This window comes from Simochromis diagramma, unplaced genomic scaffold, assembly GCF_900408965.1.
Source record: "Simochromis diagramma unplaced genomic scaffold, fSimDia1.1 OVJJ01000669.1, whole genome shotgun sequence".
NCBI lineage: Eukaryota > Metazoa > Chordata > Actinopteri > Cichliformes > Cichlidae > Simochromis > Simochromis diagramma.
Genome location: NW_024387458.1, coordinates 3,525,720 through 3,546,228, shown reverse-complemented (window position 1 = coordinate 3,546,228; position 20,509 = coordinate 3,525,720). Strand labels below are relative to the sequence as shown.

Here is a 20,509-nt window from a genome sequence, read left to right as displayed (position 1 = left end):
TGCCACGAAATAATCCACTACAATGCTGCACTCGTCCATCTGCATAGCGACCAGCTGCACAACCTGATACTTGGATGTGCTGGTCAGCACCAAACATTTTAAAATGATGGCCAATTAAGCAGCGTTTCTTCCAATTTCCTGTCACTGCTTTGTCCCATTCACGCTGCTTGTTAAGTTTAAAGTTGGACAACCCACAGCTGCTTTTGACATTTCTGCTCGGAAAAACATCTTTAACTTCAGAAACACTCCTCAGTAACACTCGCCTCTTCCTATTTTCCAGTCACTGGAGCAGATATTTGAGAAACAGTGAGGTTATTGGACCTTTGTCTACAGAAACAACAGGAACAAATACTCCATCCACCTTAATCACAGTAACACCAACAGTACGCTCTGCAAGTTTGTAGCACAGGATAAATGATGGAAAGGAACGACTGAGTGTTTAGGAGGAAGATTATCCTAAATTTTTTGCTACATGCTCTTAAGATTTATTAGACTTTGTTGTGTTTTGGCTTTTTTGTTTTGCTTGCTTTCATTTAAAATGGTTTGATTTGTGGTCTACTAAAGCTTGTGTAGCGTTACTTAAACTGCTTGTGTCTTTGATAAAAACGAGACCAGGCACTATCTGTTATCTGTTAAAGGCAGAGGCCTTCGGGTGGTGGTGGTTAATTGAACACATTAATTGATACTTCTTCATGCTGCTGGCGTTCTTGTGTTAGGGTTCAAGGCGACAGACGACCTCATTTAAAACTGCAGTCAACTAATTATCCCGAGGTCCATTTGAGCGTACCTGAAGGCACCTCGCTTTCAGGTACACAGAAAAAGTGCATTCATTTTAATTGGATAGAAATATTCCATTCGTTCAGATTACTTAATGACTTCAGCCTGATCCTTGTTTGTCAGGTAAAAATAAACAAAACAAACAAACAAATAAACTGTGTATGTTTTAAGTGATTGGTGGAACTACTCAGGTAATCATAAGGCAGTAACTCAATGCATTTAGATAAGCAGACATGGTCACGGCGACCCGCTGAAGGCTAAATTAAGCATCAGAACTGGGAATAACGGTTATTTAAGTGACCCTGAACATGGCACGGGCTGGTCTGAGCGTTCCATCATGCAACACTGCTGCAGCATTCAGATGGTAGCGTCAAAGCTTGAATTTGAATGTTGTTGGTGGTTTCTTGAACAGGACAATGGGTTTAATGTATTCAGACGGCCTCCACAATCACCAATCTCAGTGGAATGGATCACGGCTGGGCTGTGGTGGAACATGAGATTCTCATCATGGATTTGCAGCAACTGACAAAAGGGAGTCTAACCTGCTACGAACAAGGTTTAACTAATGACAAACTGATTGTTTCTCACTCACTATGTGTTAACAGACCTCTCTGCATTGAATCATATCTGTTATTAATCTCTGTCTCTCTTCCACAGCATGTCTTTATCCTGTCTTCCTTCTCTCACCCCAACTGGTCGCAGCAGATGGCCCCGCCCCTCCCTGAGCCTGGTTCTGCCGGAGGTTTCTTCCTGTTAAAAGGGAGTTTTTCCTTCCCACTGTCGCCAAAGTGCTTGCTCATAGAGGGTCGTGTGATTGTTGGGTTTTTCTCTGTATGTATTATTGTAGGGTCTACTTTACAGTATAAAGAGCCTTGAGGCGACTGTTGCTCTGATTTGGTGCTGTATAAATAACATTGAATTGTACTGAATTGAAAATTGTTCTTAATAAATTAAATATGCAAAGTTCAGATAATCAGGCTCATCAGGTGCTCAGAGACCTCCTGGTTCTTCTGAAAGCTCTGGGCTCAGTAACATCTACTGGAAATTGAAAGGTGGCATCATGTAAATCCTCATTTCGGGACACACAGTTTCCTGTTTGGTGTTTTTAAATTGGGATCAGTCATGAATAATGTGCAGCCTTGTTAAACGGGGCCTTATTATGCTGCAGCTTGCGTCCCGTGCTGTCCCGCTGATCTATATCTCAGCTGTGCTCTGAGATTAGTCTTTCTTAATGTGTATATTTATTCCACGGATTATGTTGCTTATTGACTCCTGTGTTGTAAAAGCTCAGCTAGGGATGGGCACTGCAGATGCTGTGGTGTGTAGCACAGTTCATGCCACATACTTGTCCTCATTAACTCATTGAGTTAAACCCATTGACTCATTCACTGCAATTGACGGCTATAGACGTCAATGGCAGTGAATGAGTTAAGCAGAATAACTAAAATTCCTTCTTTTGTCTTACCAACAGCTCAAAATCCAAAGATAATCATTTATTAACAGACATTAGTAATCAAACAGTTTACTGTGCGGATTATTACACTACACCCACCCATGGCTTTCACTTAGGACTGAACAAATTCCAGAAGTCTAAAATGTCAAACAAAGCCAAATCAAATCCAGGCACTCATGGAGGGTAATGCACGGGGAGCATAACCAAACATAACAGACACTTTTGAGAAAGCCTGAAGTGGAAGATGGGATAATCAAAGAGGGCTGATTAGGGAAGGACCAGCAGGAGGGTAATGAGACAAGTGAAGAGAATGACAGGGACTAGAAGGACAGAGCATATTTCTCCCATGCTGGCTCCTCTTCATTGGCTCCCTGTTAGATTAAGAAGCTAATTTAACTCACATACAAGGTTTTAATCAGGCCCCGTCTTATCTTAATGACCTCAAAGCACCACATGACAACAATAAAGCACTTTAAAGTGCTGGTTTACTTCTGGTTCTTTGGAGCCTCCAGATTTCAGGCCCCTCTTCTCTGGAACCAGCTCCCAGTTTGGATTCAGGAGGCAAACACCCTGCCTTCTTTTGACATTGGGCTTAAAACCTTCCTTTTTGATAAAGCATATAGTTAAGGCTGGATCAGGTGACCCTGAATCCTCCCTTAGTTATGCTGCTGCTGGCTGTGTTTATACAGCTCCCTGCATTTAATCATCAGGGATTATTAATCTCTGGCTCTTTTTCACAGCGTGTCTTTGGTCCGCTCTTTCGGTTGTGCACATGGCCGCCCTTCCCTGAGCTTGGTCCTGCCTAAGCTTCCTTCCTGTTAAAAGAGATTTTTTCCTTCCCACTGTCGCCGAGTGCCTGCTCATAGGGGGCTGTCTGATTGTTGTTGCTTTCTCTCTAATCTTGATGGGTCCTTACCTTACAATATAAAGTGCCTTGAAGCGACTGTTACTGATATTTGAGGATTTATAAATAAAACTGATGGGAGACAAACAGGAAGCAGAAATAAAAACCCTATCAAAGTAAAACAAGAAGTAACCGAAGGCGAATGAAACAGACCTGGGTACTAACACTTAACAAGTGTGAGATAAGAAAACGGCCCAAAACAAAGTGAACATGGGGACAGAGATGAAGGAATCCTGGAGGACAAACAGAGACAGCGAGAAATTAAACCAACACATGAACTGAAATACACGATGCAAAACTGAGACTGATCGCTAGAATAACCATCAAAACCCGGTGATGTCACAGGAAATGAAGCCTAAGATCAACTAAAAGAGAAAAATCCAAACAATAACCTAAATTTCAAACCGTTGGGAATAAAAGTAAAAACTCAGCAGAAGCTCGAATTCATATTTTCACAAAGAATTCAAAACCAGCACAAACCCGAGGAATGTGCCATTCTGATAAATAACAGGAGATTATGAATGCAGCTCTTGGAAACAGTCAGAACTTATTAAACTTCATGTCCGCGGCATAAATCTGCATTGTTGTTAGATTAAGCGGGAGACTCGTGAGCTTCTGTGGAAAGAATCCCTTCAAACTGTCTTTTATAGTAAGATTATCAGGAAATACGCCAAACTGCTCATTGCACTATTTTATAATGAACATTACGCCTCGCTCTTCCCTGCGCTCCTCTCCTTCCTTCCAGATCCACACCAGTGCACAGGAGCCTCGGCGTTTCCCTCCATCAAACAGCTTTCCTTTAAATGGTTCTCAATTTCTTTACAAAGTCAAGAAGGTAAGTAATAAATGCCAAACTCCTTCTCCTGCCATTTTTAGCTGCCTGACACTTCTTCCTCCCCCACTCTCTATTCATGCCACTGTGGCCCACAAACACAGGTTGTGCATAAATGCTATCCTGTAGAGCTTCTACTTATTATGTCTCTCTGTGCCCTTTCACGCTTTTCTCACTCCCCGGGGGTGTCTCGGCGATCGATAACAGCCCCGGCTGTCGAGGGTGCTAAGACCTTTCTCTCGTTAATGCACGGCTTATTTCGGTTTGCCAGAGAAACCCTTTTCCGCCTCCACCGATTGTCCCGGCAGGCCTCCGTGAGACTGTTTTCTCCCGGTTTTGAGATGGGTCTATTATTCCCAATTGTGGGGTGAAATGTGCCCTAGTTTTTGCGGGCGTCTAAACCCTTTTTACATCTGCGGGATTGAGATAGGGGAGGTTTCATCCCATGACCAAATGGGTTTTTGAATAAGAACCAGAGACGCTTTGAACCTACTGGGATCTGGAAAATACTGACGTCTCTGTCACATCGGGGATTATCAGTGGACTGGTGGCAGCGAGACCAACACTTACCTCAAACACAAGAAGAGGAAGAAGGCTATGAGCAGCGCCACCATGGAGATGCAGTGACCCAGGAAGTTTATGATCACGGCTATTTGGTAGTGCATCTTGCTTTTTTTCTGCAGAAGAAGAAGAGAAACACAGGATGAGTCTTTTGATTCACAGAAATAGTTCTTATTTTCTTCTCTCTGGATAAGACAGGACACTTCAAAGGGTGAAAAATCCTCTTTTATTTTTTCGATTTTTGACGGATGACTCCCGCTGTGATTTTAAACAGGAGTGGGTGTTAGCATTCCCAACAGGGCTGTCAAGGCTCAATTTAAATCTGAATGCAAAGCTGTTCATAATTAATTGTTAAACTGTCTATTTCTGGCAATAATCGAACCCCAAAAATAATGGTAAATATTCAAATATGGAATAATATCTCTAAATATCCTACAGCTGTGGATGGATTTAGGGAAAAATGAGTCTAAACGAACACAAACATGTAACAGGTCTCACTGTGTTACCGCAGCAAAAATGCCACAAAAAATGCCACAAAAAATGAACAAAACTGCAAAGTTTATTATGCTGTTTGCATTTTTTCTTTGTGGCCTTTTTGTGCAGATATTTGTGCAGCTTTTTGCAGCTTTTTCTTGTCATTTTGTGTCTATAACTTTGTGGTACGTTTGCATCTTTTTGAAGTGGTTTTGTATCGATTTTGTATCTCTTTATGGCTTTTCTTTTTCACATTTCTTAAACAAACTTTATTATGTTTGTGAGTTTTTTTGTGCAAGTTTTGCAAATCGTTGTGAATTCTTGGACTCTCTTCAGCCTTTGTGCAATAACTCTTTTTTCCTGTCATTTTCGTTTTTGTTGTTTTGTCTGTTTTGTCTGTTTTCTGTTCATTTGCAGTCATTTTTGATCATTTTGTGGTACTTGTGGAGTATTTTTATGTAACTTTTGGATCTCTTTGTGGAAGGTTTACTCATCACTCTCAGCCCATATTTCACAACATCCGTCTGCAGTCTTTCTAGTTTTCTTCTAAATTGTGCTTTTCCAATCTTAGGCACTTTGTTTGGTGGTACTTTTGTGCCAGTTTCCAATTACTTTGTGTAGTTTCCAGGTCATTTTTGTACATTTAGTTTTTCTTCTTCTAAAATCTTATTTTTTGATCTTGTTTTTGTCACTTTTGGCTTTTTTTGGTGTCTTTGTGGAAGTTTGTATTTGCCCTTCAGTATGTTGTTGGGTCGGTTTCCCCTTTATATTCATTTTGCTTGGCTTTTTAGAAATGTATCTATTTGTTGCTGATTTATGCATTTTTAAATTGCGACTATTTATGTTTGTGTCTCTCATATCATTTTGAATAACCTTAAAATTATTTTACATTTCTTTGCTGACATCTTTTTGGTCTGTTTGTGTGTTCATGTGGATTATTTAACACATCCTTGTGATACTTTAGCATAGTTTTGTCTATATTTTCTTTTATTTTCTGGTTGTTTTTGTGTCTCTGTGTAGTTCTTTAGACCTTTATTCTTTTGGTGTCTTTTGCAGTCATTTTGTGTCATCCCTAATCTTGTGTTTCCATCTTCTGGCACTCTGGCTCATACATTTGCATTCAATTTATGTAATTTCAGGGTACTTGTGTGTCTCTTAGTGGAAGTGTTACACATCTTTGGTGCCATTTTGGGGGGAGTTTTGAATTCCTTTTGCATTTAGTAAATGTTATTTGCTGTTCCGAGTCTCTTCGTGGTATTATTTTCACTTCACAGTCATTTTGTGGATTTCTTTGGTGTGTTTGTGTCTCTCAGCAGTTCATTTTATCCACATTTGTGTTCATTTGGTGCCTCTCTGGCACTGGTGATCTCACTGTGGCTTTATTATTTTACACCTCTCCTTTTGGCATTTCTGCATCTCTTTGTTGTTCTTTTGTTGCTGTTTTATGTCTCCTCAGCAGTGATTGTGCATATACTTTCTGGAGCCAACTTTCCAACAGGAGATGTAAACAGAGGATGTGGTCCAGGGGCTAGTAATCCCTGAGCCTTGCAGGAGGGCCAACCAGATTTCATGGGGGCTTGTGCCGCCCCACTGGATCCACTCCTGGTTAGGAAACAGGAATACTGGGAAGCATTTGATTTTGCACACGCTCACATATGGAGAATCCACATGAGGCCTTGTGATAAGATTTCACGTAAACACAGACCCATCTTCCTGCAAATCGGTGCCTAAGCCCACTGTCTGTGGCTCAGAAATCCATTGTGATCAGATTTCCCCCACTCTACCAACAGTAATCTGTGCTGTAAGTGGATTTATGTAACCTACTGGTGTCTACGCCGAGATTAAGCGTGGGCATGTTTAATCCTTGCCTCATCCACACTGAAAAACGTCATGCGTCCCATTCACTATATTTTAGTCCAACAGCTCTAATCTTCAACTTCTAAATCTGTACTGGACAAATGTTGTTGTGACTAAAAGCTCCAGCCAGCCATCTCTCTGCTGCTTTATTGGAAATTGCTCTATTGTTTTTTGTAAGATGTTTTTCTGATAGATCCTTGGAGGGATATTTCTAGGACTGGGTGACAAGACTCATGATCCATGCGAAGAAGTCATATGAGTTCTTTTTCTGAGAGCCCACCTCTGCGGTTAAAGGTTGGCATATTTTAAGGAACAAATAAGAATTGTTTGGGAAAGCTCGAGGCTCTGGTCGCTCATGAGACAGAGACATTTAAAAGACAAATGGCTCTACTGATGCCATTTATCACACTATTAAAAGGGTTTCCTTTATCCACACTGAAAAAACTGATTCTTTGCCCTCGTGAACATGAAGCAATAATTTTGAGTAAAATGCAGATGAACTTTATAAAAAAGAAGTTTTTTTAATAATTAAGGAAAATAAGTTGGTTTAAACTAACTGTATACAAGTCAAATAAATTTCATTTGACCAAATTCCATTAAATGTAACATTTAACATTATATTTATGCAAAGAAAGTACATGGAAAAGTCAGTTTTTTGGGAATAAATATTTTTTGAGTGAGTGACACATTTTATTTCTATTTGAAGGTTTTTTAAAATCTTTTTTATGCAAAAAGGAATTAAAATAAATTCATCCAACGAGATTAATTTTTTAAAACATATTTTAGGTACTTGTGGCTGATGGCTGGTTGCTAGCAGACCTTCCAGGCTTCGGCTGCCTCGGTGTCTCTCTAATATTATTCAGCACCTTGTCATATGTCTAAGTCAAAAGGACCGTACGCTCTTATTGGCAGTCGCTTCAATAAACCTGTCTTGAAGTTGAGGCTTTGTGTTGCCGGCGGTTACTTCACTCATTGTCACATGGATTTAATATTTTATCTGGTCGCCACATATCGGGTCCTTTATGAAGAGAAATTTTCTTTGTGCCAATAAAACTGGAAAAACTAAAAACTAGTTTCACTCATTTTCACTGCAGTCAAAGTTACACCGTGAATGCCTTTGTTAGTCATTAGTTATCTCATTAGTACACACGACTACAGTCCACACACTGTGTCCTCACTACAGATCGAACCCTGCTACATTTTTTCAGTCAGATTTCTACCTTCAAACAGAAGCTGTTCAGTCTCACAGATTAAACCAGGGTTACAGAACTGCTGTTTCTTTGTGTGCAGCTGTTAAACAGAGTCTGAAACAATGCCATTTAAACTGAGTTACCGATTACTTCCTTTGGTAAATCTCAGTAGATATAAGGCAACAAATCCTTCGTTTGTGAAGTTTAATACATTCAGCCTCATCAGATCCTAAGAAACTAAACACGGGGCAAAGTCTGTGACTGTGTGGGACACTTAGGCTGAAATGCACTCCTGAGTATTTCTTTTTTAATATTCTCAAAAATGAGATTTCAGCTGCTGTTCAGTCTGTTAAGGTTTATTAGCACACCTGTTTGACTCGTGTGTTTGTTTATATAAACTAGATCCAGTCAAAATGCCGGACACTGTCTCAGTATGTGGGACAGGCGGACAAAAAGTGCAGCGATTCTGTTCCAGTTTTATTTGTATAGCTCAGTATCACATGTAAAGGCTCACAGGACTTCCAAGGGCATAAAAACATATTAAAAGCAGAACAAAATAACCAAAAATTAAGTGTCGTGAAATGCAAAAGAGCACCCAGATGCAAGAAAAAGTCAAATAAAAGTGAGCCTTTCAGTGGCTAAACTACACAAAGTCCAAAGACCTGGAAACCTGGAAATCAAAGTCTCCAAACAAAAGCAGCTGAAAATGTGAAACAAAAAGAAATCACAAAGCAAGCGAGGCTACGAGAAAACAGGAGGCTGTGAGGAGACGACTCAGAGCTGTGGGGTGTACTGCAAAGCTAGATTTTTGTCTTTATTTTTGGTGTGATAGATCACTACAGTAAAAATTCATCATGTCCACATCTGTGTGATTAGCCTGTGGGACTTAGAGTAACCTTTGATATTTAAATGGATCCAGTTTACTAAAGTCTAATGTGCAGCTGTCAGGTTAAAAATAAACAGCAGCCCCGAGAGCGCTCCAAGAGGGAAAATAAAAAATATAAGATTTTGATGTTTTACTTTTCCTCTGATAATGCCTCTGACTAAAGTAGGCACCAGTCTATTTTGCGTGTGAAATGATGAATACGAGTGAAATAATGTGCAATCATGTGTAAAATTCCCCCTTTTATGCGAGCGCTCACATTAAAATGCTCACGGTGGAAGAAAACAAATGCAGCAATAACAGAAGCAGAAAAAACCTGATACGATATTGATGATGAAAACGTGCATGTGCTCTGTGTCTACCTGATTACGAACTGTGGCTGAATCAGTTAGAGTGCCTGCACGGCGCAGCAGTGCTATGAAAAGCGTCACTGCGTGCTCTAACTACAGAATGCAATGCAATTAGGAATCATTACTAATTAAAAACACCAGTTAAAATCCAAGATATGTCAAAAATCCCTCCTTCACAGCAGGATGTCGTGCGCACCGGTTAAAGGACTGTAGACTTTTTGTTTCCCATCGTTTAAAGGGAACATTTTAAAGGTCACATGACAGAAGGAATAATGAGTAATTACCGACAGGAGCGGTTAGCGGCAAGAAAAGAGTATGTGTGGAATTTCCTGCTTTAATTATTCATAAAATGTGATCTGATCTTTATCCAAATCACAAGTAAAGACACACACACACAATTTTTGAGCATGACATTAAACATTCACAAATCTGGTGTAAAAAAGTTGTTGAATCCTTGGATTAAATATCTTAATTTAATAACTCTGGCATCAATTATCTCTGACAAGTGTTGCCAGTAGACCTGCACAATGTCCTGGACGAGTTTTGGACCACTTGTCCTCAGAGAACCGCTTCAGCTCAGCCAGATTCTCAGGATGTGAGCAGCTCTTTGAGGTCAGCTCATGGTATTGCTGTTGTGTTAAAGGATGATTTTGGATTATATAAGCCTATTGTGGCTTTTTGTGTACTGCCAACTTTGCACTTTTCACCTCCTTTTCAGGGAAATGACGAGGTCACAAAAAGCAAGCGTGCTAAGCACGCCGGAGATCACTAATGCAGCTAATGCAACGTGTCAAATATCTGCATTTCGCTTTGGGTGCAGAGGATGGTTAAAACGATTCGTGCAAAGATCACTTTTAGGAAAGCTGCAAGGAGCTTTGCACTAATCAGAGTGTTATGAACAGATTTGTGTGATGGATCGTTTCCCCCTAAACAAAGTTTGAGAGTGCCAAGTTAGCATGACCCACAGAGACACAGCAGAAGCATCAGTGGGATGTACAGCCTTGGTTTGGTCTGGACTGCTCCAAAAGTTGGATTTTCTTTGGTAATTTTGGAGTCAGTGTAGAGTTGGGCAGTCAACTCCACACTGGTGATCCAACCTTGTGATCGCTAATTACCGATGGTGTCAACACCAGGTGGAGCAGGGAATGGAGAGAATGCAAACAGTGTGATTCAAACACAACTACACTACAACAGTGCACTACATAGCCAGCTCAGCATAGCCAGGTTTTCTTTGAATTAGCTGGTTGAATAAATCCTAAATCCACAATCAGGCTCTTCAAGAGACACTGGATACATAATTTCAATGTGCTACAAAAAATGGGTCAACCGGTATAAGAAAGCTATAAAAAGGCAAAAATATAATGTTGGTACTGCAAATAAAGCCAAAAAGTAATCCCTGGCAAAAAAAAATCTACTCAAATGTTCAGTATGTTCAGGTTTGACTCTGATGAAGGCGATGTGAAAATCATTTCAGTTTAAATTAATGTTACCAGTGACAGAGAGACAAATTACTGACTGTCAGTTTTCATTTTTCTAATCTGTGTTCTATTAACTACATTTCCAGCAGGATAAAACAGAGTTAGCAACAGATTAGCAACAACCACAGAAACATTTATGCATTTTCTGCATCACCACTGAATAAAAGTCATAACTAGAGTGGGGCAAATCAATTTTAATATAAATCTAATAATATTGTAAAATAATTAAAAGCATTAAAGGTAAAACAAACTAAAAATCTCCAAACTATTGGCAATAACTAACAGTCCCCAAGATCATCATCCACATTGACATTAAGTAGATGTAGTCCAGCGGTGTCATTGTTGAGAACCTGGACACTGTGTTTCAAAACAATTTGTTAAAATTTGCAAATGAATTTCACCCTCCATGAATCAGCCAAAATCCTGGTGCCACCACCGCCGTGCTTCACCATGTACATGACGAGTTCACGATGTATGAAGGACCTTCTTACACTGCGTCGCGGTGCTGCGTTCTCCCCATAGAGCTCATCTCTAGCTGCACTAGCCCACATAACATCTCCCCAGGCAGCAGCGTGATAGAAGTGTTCAGACTCCAGCAGGCAGTTGTGATATTTATGTCTACAGTCACCTCATGTTAACCAGGTCCTGTGAATCATTTAAGGCTTTAGTAACTTTTAAAGTCAACTTCTATGAAGAGTAACTGCTGGACTAAATCTCTAACGGTACTTTTTGGGTTTATGCAAATCTCCTCAGAGCTCTTTTTTCAAGAAGATGCGTCAGACTGAAAAGCCCTGAGTATTTTTACAAATCAGAGGAAGCTTTAAACCACACCTCCAACGTGCTTTCATTTATCTGACTGCGGTTTGTTGACTCCAGTTAGCTTTTGTTAAAGCTGTCATCCTCGGGCTCCACGCACTATTCAATGATGCGTTCAGTGTGAATGAGCAAAATACAAAGATCTCTTCCAAAGGTCTAACCGCATATAACCAAAGAGCGCGTTGATTTCCACTGCATGCAGTGTATGGACATTTGTGTATAGATATAAAAAACGTGCGTGAATCAGTTCTGCAACAGGCACTTCTGTAGAGCAGGCTAACACTTCTGGGTATAAATCAAGAAAATGGGAGGTTTTTCAAATGGATACGAGAGAACCGAGTTGAGCCTGAAAGGAGAGGAGGGGGTGGATGGCAAGAAGATAATATAAGACCCACCCACCACCACCAGTAGCCTCGGGTCTCACAAAATGTGTGGGCCATAAAACCAAACCTGACTCACTCTCCTTATAAGAAACAACAAAGACACTTATATTTGAGAAAATAACCTCGAGGAAGACCCAAAAGGAAATGAGGATTCTTCTTTTCCTCAAACAAACTTTCTAATAAGCCTTTGATCCACTCAGTTTCTTCTCCCAGTGGAACCGCTGAATATCAGGTTCAATACAGACTGAACTTTAAAGGGAAGCTACTTCACGTCCCCCCTCTCTCCTCTGATGTCAATCACAGCGCTGCTGATACCTGGTGGAAGAAAAACTGAGACACATATTTGTAAAAGGTGAGACGCTCTATATCCATCTCCTGAAGGGATCGATGGATCAGTCAGTCCGTGGGGGAAAAAAAGGCAGTAAATGAAGGGTCTCGCTCCAAACTCTGTTTTCTCATCCTCACAGATCTATAAAGTACAAATGACTAACTGCCAACCTAATTAGACGAAAGCATGTCTTCACAACTCTGCTTTCAAAAAAAACAAAAAGCTGTGTGTCTGCTGGTTTTTATTCTGTTTTTGTGTATTTTAATAAGACGGATATTTTGTTTGAGGGTCTTCATTCATGGCAACCAAGAAAATGGGGATTTTGTGAGGCTGTATTAATTAAGAATGAACATATATTAATTATAATTATTACAATTAATACTTTTAAAAGCAAAACTTAAGGTAGTTGAGAAATGTTCACAGGTGAATATTAATCCGAGAGGTAGATTTTTCAAATCTCAACGCTTCCCGGTGACACCGAGTCCAGTCTGGGACTTTTAGACTGAAAGCTGCATTTTTGTCCTGCTTATTGGAATAAGTCTCAGATTGGTGCCGAGGACGTGAGAGGCTGTACTGGTTCATACGTAAGCTGCCATCCACACAATGAGCCTCATTTACTAACTTACAGATTTAGAGGAACAAATGAAGACCTGGCTGTTTTAGTGAATTTAAACAAGTCTTTAAAATGAATACTACTATTTATTATTAGAATTATGTGAGACTCATGCAATGGGTGGACAAGATGAAAGTATTGTAATAGATATTGCCTCCCTCCCTCCATAATTTCATGTGTTTGGCCTTCTTATCATTGTTACGTTATGCATTCACCTCTTTATTACTATTTTTGACACATACTGTGCTCATTGGCAATCCAGCTAGAATATTCTGGTCAATGATGATTCCCACTGGTGGCGCTCACTCAGGCACTTAATCGGGCGGCTTTGGGGTCCTGTGTGTTTTACTGCACAGATAGCCACCTGGGCTTCAACTATTTCCTTATATACAGAAGTAGGGATGTTATGCAGATTGCACAAGCTTATGCATGGCGGTTAGAACAAAATGTTTTATAAATCCAACGGTAATATTGCTCATGTTTCTTTTCCAGGCATGGTCTTACTTATTTACTAAATCACATTCTGCACATATTCCAAAAATAAGACAGAGCCTATGTCAGTCACAACAGCTTAAGATTCACTCTGCAAACGTTTCCAAATGCTAAAAAGGGTACATTAAAATAAAATAAGAGGTGATGCAGCGGCAAAGTAAGCGTGTCTCTGCTTCATGTAGCGCTGACAACCTGCAGAGAGTGAGGTAATATTTTAAATTTCAACAAACTAAAACTGTTTTGTTTTCATTTGAACAACTTTGATGTTGAGAAAGCGCCTTTCAATCAACACTGAATCAATATTTCCAATTATTGTACCTGCTGCTAATTTTCCCAGCTGAATATTTCAGTACAGACTTTTTCACTCCCCTGAACTGTTGCCGACGTCTTTGATTCTTTCAGTGATGATAATCTTATGGCGCTCTGCTCATTAAAAGTCGCTTCCCTGGATAGAAAAACAGGCGGGTGTATTTAAGAGGAAGAATGGAGACGGTACTTTTTGCTGCTCCCTTATTTCCCGAGTGGTCACCACAGCAGATGGATCCACATGCTGACTTAGCACAGGTTTGACACCAAACGCCCTTCCTGATGCAAACCTCCCAATTAGCTGAGCTTGTGATGCACTGAAGCTGGGTTTGTGTCTGCTCCCAGTTTCAAACTGGGGATCTTTCACGTGTAAGGCGAATGTGTTAATGGAGCCCCTATTTCAGAGTAAGAATGGCATTATAGAAATCCCTCCAAGGCTAAACAAGTCCGTCTAGACGCCCTCCTCCTTGGCAACACTTCCCAGCTCCTCCTGGGTGATCCTGAGGCATTTACAGGGCCGATTGCATATATAATCTCAGCGAGATGTTCAGGGTCCACCTCTGGGTCTTCTGTGAGCTAGACAAGCCTGTAAACCTCCAACTGAAGGCAGCCGGGTGGATCGTGATTAGAAGTCTGAATTACCTCGCTTTTTTAAATGCAAAGGAGCAGCGGTTCTACTATCAGCCCCTCCAGATGTCTGAGGAAAGCAAAGCCAGAAATACCTCAGAAATTAGTTCTCTACTACATCATCAAAAAACATGCAAGATTAATGCTTCAAATCTGGGCTCACTCTCACAAAACAGATCTTACTCACTCTGAGGAGTTTCACTTCTCGGTTAAATAAAGGTTAATAAATAAATAACTGCAAATTCAGAGATATTCCAAAGATATTTTGGTTTAACTTTTGTACACCGGGAGGAAAAAGTGACTTGTCGCCTGTTTCTAAATTCATTCTATTCTCCTCACCCGTTCTCTTAGGGTGAGATTGAGCAAAATAAACAATCAAATAACCACCGAATCAAGCCGACTAAATTAGGCGGGCACCTCCTGGCTGCTCTGAGCGCTCACTAGAGCAGCAGATGTATATTAATCCACAGCTGACACTATTCCCTAACATTTCATTGTGATGGAGTTATGATTTCTAAGCACTACGGCACTGATAAAAAAAAAGAAGAATCATAGATTTTAAGCCAATTTAAGGTTTAAAATCTTCTGTAGTAGCAGTGGGATTGGGATTGAAAGAGTGAGATGACAGCACTGAGAGCAGAGCCGGCATTGTTTTGGTGTTTTAAAAGAGCATCGGTCTTATCCCATAATGCAGGATTAGGATTTAGACTCCAACTTTTTGTCAGTTATCAGGTTGACTGCTCTCAGCCAGACTAGCTTCTGGTTAGTTAGGACTATCAGTGCTTTTCTCTCCTGCTGCTCCGCCCGTCCATCCTCTCAGAAAGATGTGATAATGGCAGAGAAGACAGAGGAGCACGCGCATAAATGCAGTAGCCACTTTCATGGTGCACTGAAACGGAAGAGGACTCACGCAATTATGCAAATAGAGTCAATAAGACATTATAAATGCTTGTTTGCGATCCCCTCCATCACATTTAAACGGACTGGGTGTTAGATTTTCACATGGAAAGCAGATGTGTCTTTCAGGTCTGAAAAGTGAAGCTAATGAATAAGTGCCTTCTTTTTAATGACCACCAGGGGAACATTGGTGTGGCTGCAGAATGATTTCTGTGGGAAAACGATCCTCTGCTCCCTCGCTATATGACTTCAGTAATGCTTCCCTGATTTACTTCATGGACTTCAAGTTAACGTGACAGTGGATACATCCATCTTTTGCGCTCTGTATGGTGGAAATAAAGTGAAGGCACAAAAAATAAGTATGTGAAGTGAATAAAAGCACGTGAAGCCAAACAGCAGCGAAACCCACAAACGAACAAACACAACCTTCTGTCGACTTTGGAACTAAAAGCTGAATCTTACCATCTACCTTTGCTCCAGGTGGTGTTTTAAAGCAACAATGACAATGGTCACCTAGTGTGCATTTGTCTGCCTCGCGTGTATCTGTAATTTCAGGGGGTCTAGTGCAGTACTTGACCCCCTGAAATGATACTTGAAATGTGTATTTGTTCCTGCTCGATTTGGTTCAGCATGTTCTGCATTTTTATCAGGATCATTCAGTCCTTAGGGGGGAAAAAAGAGCACTTACAACACTCGAAACACTGCACGAGGCCGCATCGAATACGAACAAAAAAAAAAAAATGAGTAGAAAAAGTGGAAGAAAAAAACGTGAATGATTAAAATGTAGAGCACAGCAGGACCATGACAGCAGCGTGCTGACTGGCTGTTTTCTTCTCGGCTTTCACGAGTCGCTCACATCACCGGAGGACAATGCTGTTTAGAAAAATCACTGTTGTTTCTTTTGAGGAAGTTTTCTTTTCTTTTAAATGAAACCCGTGTTTCAGAAGAGAAAAAGCTGCAGGTCGATAAGCTGATTTAAAGCTTCCACCTACATTTGAAACCAGCGACGCCTCAATAACTTGGGGCAAGGTGACATTAAAGGCACGCTGCAGTGCAAAAATCAAAACAAGTAGATTCCTTAAAGAGATGCTCTGGGGCAATCTGCCGTATTTTCAGTGATGTTTCGCTCTTTTGTCTGCAGGCAAACAAACCCCGAAGTCATATTTACTATAAATATTCCAGTAAGCCTCGAGCAAAGCGGCGTCTTCCACCACTAACCTTGCCTTTGTCTGTTTCTGATTACCATGCAGTAGGCTCCACACTTTTAGGATCCTCCCTAAAGGCCACATTAATCAAGACACGTGCAGACAGCTGACTCTTACCTCCTCGTGAAGGATGGCCTTACACATGGAGTAGTTCCCCTTCAACGCCCACGTCCCATTTGCAAGACATCGCCTATAAACATTATCTGTAAAGAGAGCAAGAGAAGAAGAAAAACCAGATGAGGAGACTCTGTTTGATTTATCACATTTTTTTTTGCCTTTTCCTTTTTGGCCTCGTGTCCCTAGATGGGAATTTGTGCTCGATTCGTAGTGGCACTGTGACCTTTTTCAGCTTTGAGACTAATAGGGAGAGATATCATTAGAGAAAGTCTCACAAGCTGTGATTTTTCACACGTTTGCTGTCGGAACAGTCTACCACCCTTCTGCCTAAGCACTGTTATTATTCTTTAAATTGAGACCCACGATTTAGCCGCAAATGACGTACGCTTCACGTCCATCCTGTTGTTTCAGATGCTGGAGCTGAGGACAGAACTGTACTCCTGAATTACAGTTTTATTACTATTTAAAACTTTAAAATAGGTAAAAACGGAGATGCAGCTTCTGGAAAATCAGTTATTGAAATACGGATTCATGCAGAAAAAATAGACACAAAGCACTCCCCGGGGGGTAAGTTGTAACGAGCAGATTCAAACACGGTGGAAGACGGCCCAGCAGCAGCAGCAGCAGCAGCAGCTGGGCTCTAGGGAGCTTCTCAGTTTATTGAGAAGGGTCTACCACGGTTAGCCAATCATCGAATTCCACAGCCTGTTCTACTCTGGCAGATATTCAGAAAATAAAGTACTTTGCAGTTCCTTCCCTGTTTCCTGTCTCCTATGTGGATCCGTCTTTGATATGTGTCCTGCAGAGCCCTGCGGACTTGTGTATCCCAAGCCAATTAGCCCATCCTACAGTCACGAGAAAGGCACTGAAGGGTGCAGGTGCTCGCCGTCTCCCACTGCTCTCAGAGTGCATGTGGAGAACTCCTGATGCAATGTCAGCACAGACATGTCAACAGTCTATGTGTTATGGTATAAATCCAGCATTTCTAAAATATACGAAGCATCCATGTGGCCTAAAATAAAGTGACTATTAATAATATACAAAATAAAATAGCTTTGCTTTGGTCTAATGTTTGCAAAATTGAGGATTATGGGGTAAATAATAATGATACTATTCACACATATGTAAAATTAAATGGGTCAGAGATAAAAATAAATAAATAAACACATAATGAAGATCATACTTTTCACTCAAAACGATTTCAGATTAAAATAGGTCAAAGGTCAAAGTGGATATAGTCATAAATACTCAAGAATCGCACACACACACACACGGAGGTCGAGGATATTTAAGTGCTTGTTTTTTCTTTGTGGTGGGAATAAAAATCTGCAATAATATGACAAGCTCAGTAAATAATAATTTAGACAATTATCTCTGAAGTGATGCGTAAGAAAAACTGAAGAATTTAATGAGCGACCCATCTGCTCCCCAAGGTGTTCAGGCCAAAGGAGTGCGAAGGTGCAGGTGACAGCAGTCTGAGATCATTAAATAAAGTGAATAAAGTTTGATCTGTTTAAGTTTACAGGTTTAGCTGAAAGCCCAAACTGTGCAGTCCTACGTGCCACTTCAGAAATGTTCGGTTTGTTTTATCGTGTTGCTGAATCATCTCTGCCTCCTGCTTTAATCCAGCTGCTCCTGGACACGAACAATTACACATCCACAACGAGATGTTTGGATTTAGAAACAGAAGAGAGCCGCTGATTATGGACTAAGATGGTTGAGTCAACAGCAGCCAGACTTCTGTTTGTCATGGTCCTGCACTGGTCATCTGTTGTGCTTTAACATCTCTAAATCTCTCGAGCTGGATTCATCTGAGCTCCATCTGCAGGTGGAGTCCCGGTCTCTCACATTTGGCTCACTCTCCCCAAATAAACATCCTGACCAAGTCTCACTATCACCTCCTGAAACATTTCATGAACAGCTCAGCGTCCGATTCTGTCAGGACTGACTCTCCTTCCTTCTCTCTCAGAGTTATCCTCCCATGTTGCTCAGTCTGCACAATAAAGCCATTTGAAAGGAAATCACTGTCTTTTGGGTCTCACTTCAGGATCCGCTCACTGGTAACACCTTCAAAGGCCTTGAAACTTTTAGGTTCTTGAACATGTTTCACTTTTTATTCAGAAGTTCTTCAGCTCAGGCCAATAAAGGCGGATTGAGAAGCTGCCTTCGACTCAACCACTCCAGACTAACATGACCGGGACGACTGAGAGCCCACACAGAGAGCCCGCCTGTAATGACTGTCAGAGGTTCGGCTCGTCTACATTTCCATGTTGAACTGACACGAGCACACTGCACAGCTGAGTCTCATAGAAGAAAATGTGAGACAGTTATGAAGAAATGTTTGTTTGTGTTCAAGGACACCAGCTGTCACGTTTTTTTGCAAAAGCACGACTCTGAAAGTAAAGTAGTTAAACAAGAAGCATGTTTTGTGTCTGCAGCAGATATATGGTGTCCAAACTCATCAGCCAGGACAAGATGGCATATGAACACATGAAAGCTGGTTTTAATGACAATTATTAATCCATCCGTCCAATTTCTTAACTGCTGCGGGGCTGAAGACTGCCCCAGCTGTCGTAGGGCAAAAGGTGGGGTCCACCCTGGACAGGACACCAACCAATTGCAGGGCTAACACTTTAGAAGCAGTTTCAGTTCAGTTTTCTTTGTCATATGCAAGTTAGCACAGCGTCAACATTGCAATGAAATGTATTTGACGAGCAGAAGACAGTCACTCAGCAGTATAGTACAGTAAAAATAGTAAAAAAACCACAATATTTATAAAACACAGCAAAAAATATAGTAAAAAATGTTAACAGACTAAGTATAAATATATGTGCACACGTGTATAAACAGAAAAAGAAATCTTAAATGAGATAAAGCGTCAGGAGTGAGCAGCAGTACAAACTGAACAGCACAAAGTTTGAGTGTCAGTTAGTGCAGGACTGCACGGAGTAAGGGTTTTTATTTCTATTTAAATACTAATAAAAATGACGTGACCAGTGCAGAGCGTAGTATGTATCTGTGAAACTGTAGGACAGCGTCTGCGTGCATCCTGTGGAGCGTAGTGTGTGTGTTTAAATATTGTGGTTGAGGTGTCGTACGGCTAGGTGGTAAAAACACAGACTCCTGTAACGTCTGCCAGATGGTAACAAGGAGAACAGCTGGTGTGCTGGGTGGCTGTGGTCCTTGATGATGCTGTGTGCTTTTGGGTACCCAGAGAGAACACAAAATACACAATAACATGTTAAAAAATAATAACAATGAAGTGTAAACATGTTCGATGTGCAAGACTTGAACGCGTTTCTCTGGAGTGAGCATCAAACTGATGCCAGAATCCAAATTCAGACGTTTCCACCCCTTTAAAGGGGGGACGTGTTGATTTTGCACAGACACAAGTCAGTGTGAGATAAATAAAAGTGTTCAGGGACACAAACAAAGGGGAGATAAGGGCAGCGTGGTGGTGTAGTGGGTAGCACTGCTGCCTCACAGCATGAAGATGCTGGGTTTGAATCCCTCTTGCTCTATGACTGCTGGGGTAAAGCCCCAGACCCCCATAATCCTGAAGTGGATGTAACTGGATGGATGGAAGTAAAACAGAAACAAAATAAGTGCATCAGATTAATTTAGAGTATCTGTCACAGATGAAGGAAACAATCCAGAAATGAGAAACACAAAGAGTGTCACTCAGTCTTGGTCACTTGAGGGTAAAAATCAAAAGCGAGTCCCAAATAATGATTTCTCCACATTGCTGGATAATACAAAGTGAATGGTGTGTGTGTGTGTGTGGAGGGGGTGTTGATATGGAGGCACTGACAAATGATGAGTAAAATTACATTTTTCCACTCAGGCCCGCCGTGTCACAGCACAGGACACGGTAAATCTGGAACAAATTTCACATTTGTCATTTCACATTTATTATCTCTAAAGATGACGGAAATTAAATCCGTCAAGTGGGACATCGTGGAACTG

At 40.8% G+C, this 20,509-nt stretch overlaps 1 protein-coding gene across 3 annotated transcripts in view; it reads right to left on the bottom strand.

The window, feature by feature from the left end:
- LOC120723012 (corticotropin-releasing factor receptor 1-like) overlaps window positions 1-20,509 on the bottom strand; it is a 91,944-nt gene that overhangs the window by 32,343 nt on the left and 39,092 nt on the right. For all 3 annotated transcript variants that reach the window (XM_040014243.1, XM_040014245.1, XM_040014244.1), the window contains exons 5-6: window positions 16,544-16,629; window positions 4,537-4,643 (exon numbers count right to left, since the gene is read on the bottom strand). In XM_040014243.1, coding sequence (XP_039870177.1) covers window positions 4,537-4,643; window positions 16,544-16,629 — 193 coding nt within the window. The remainder of the gene's footprint in view (window positions 1-4,536; window positions 4,644-16,543; window positions 16,630-20,509) is intronic.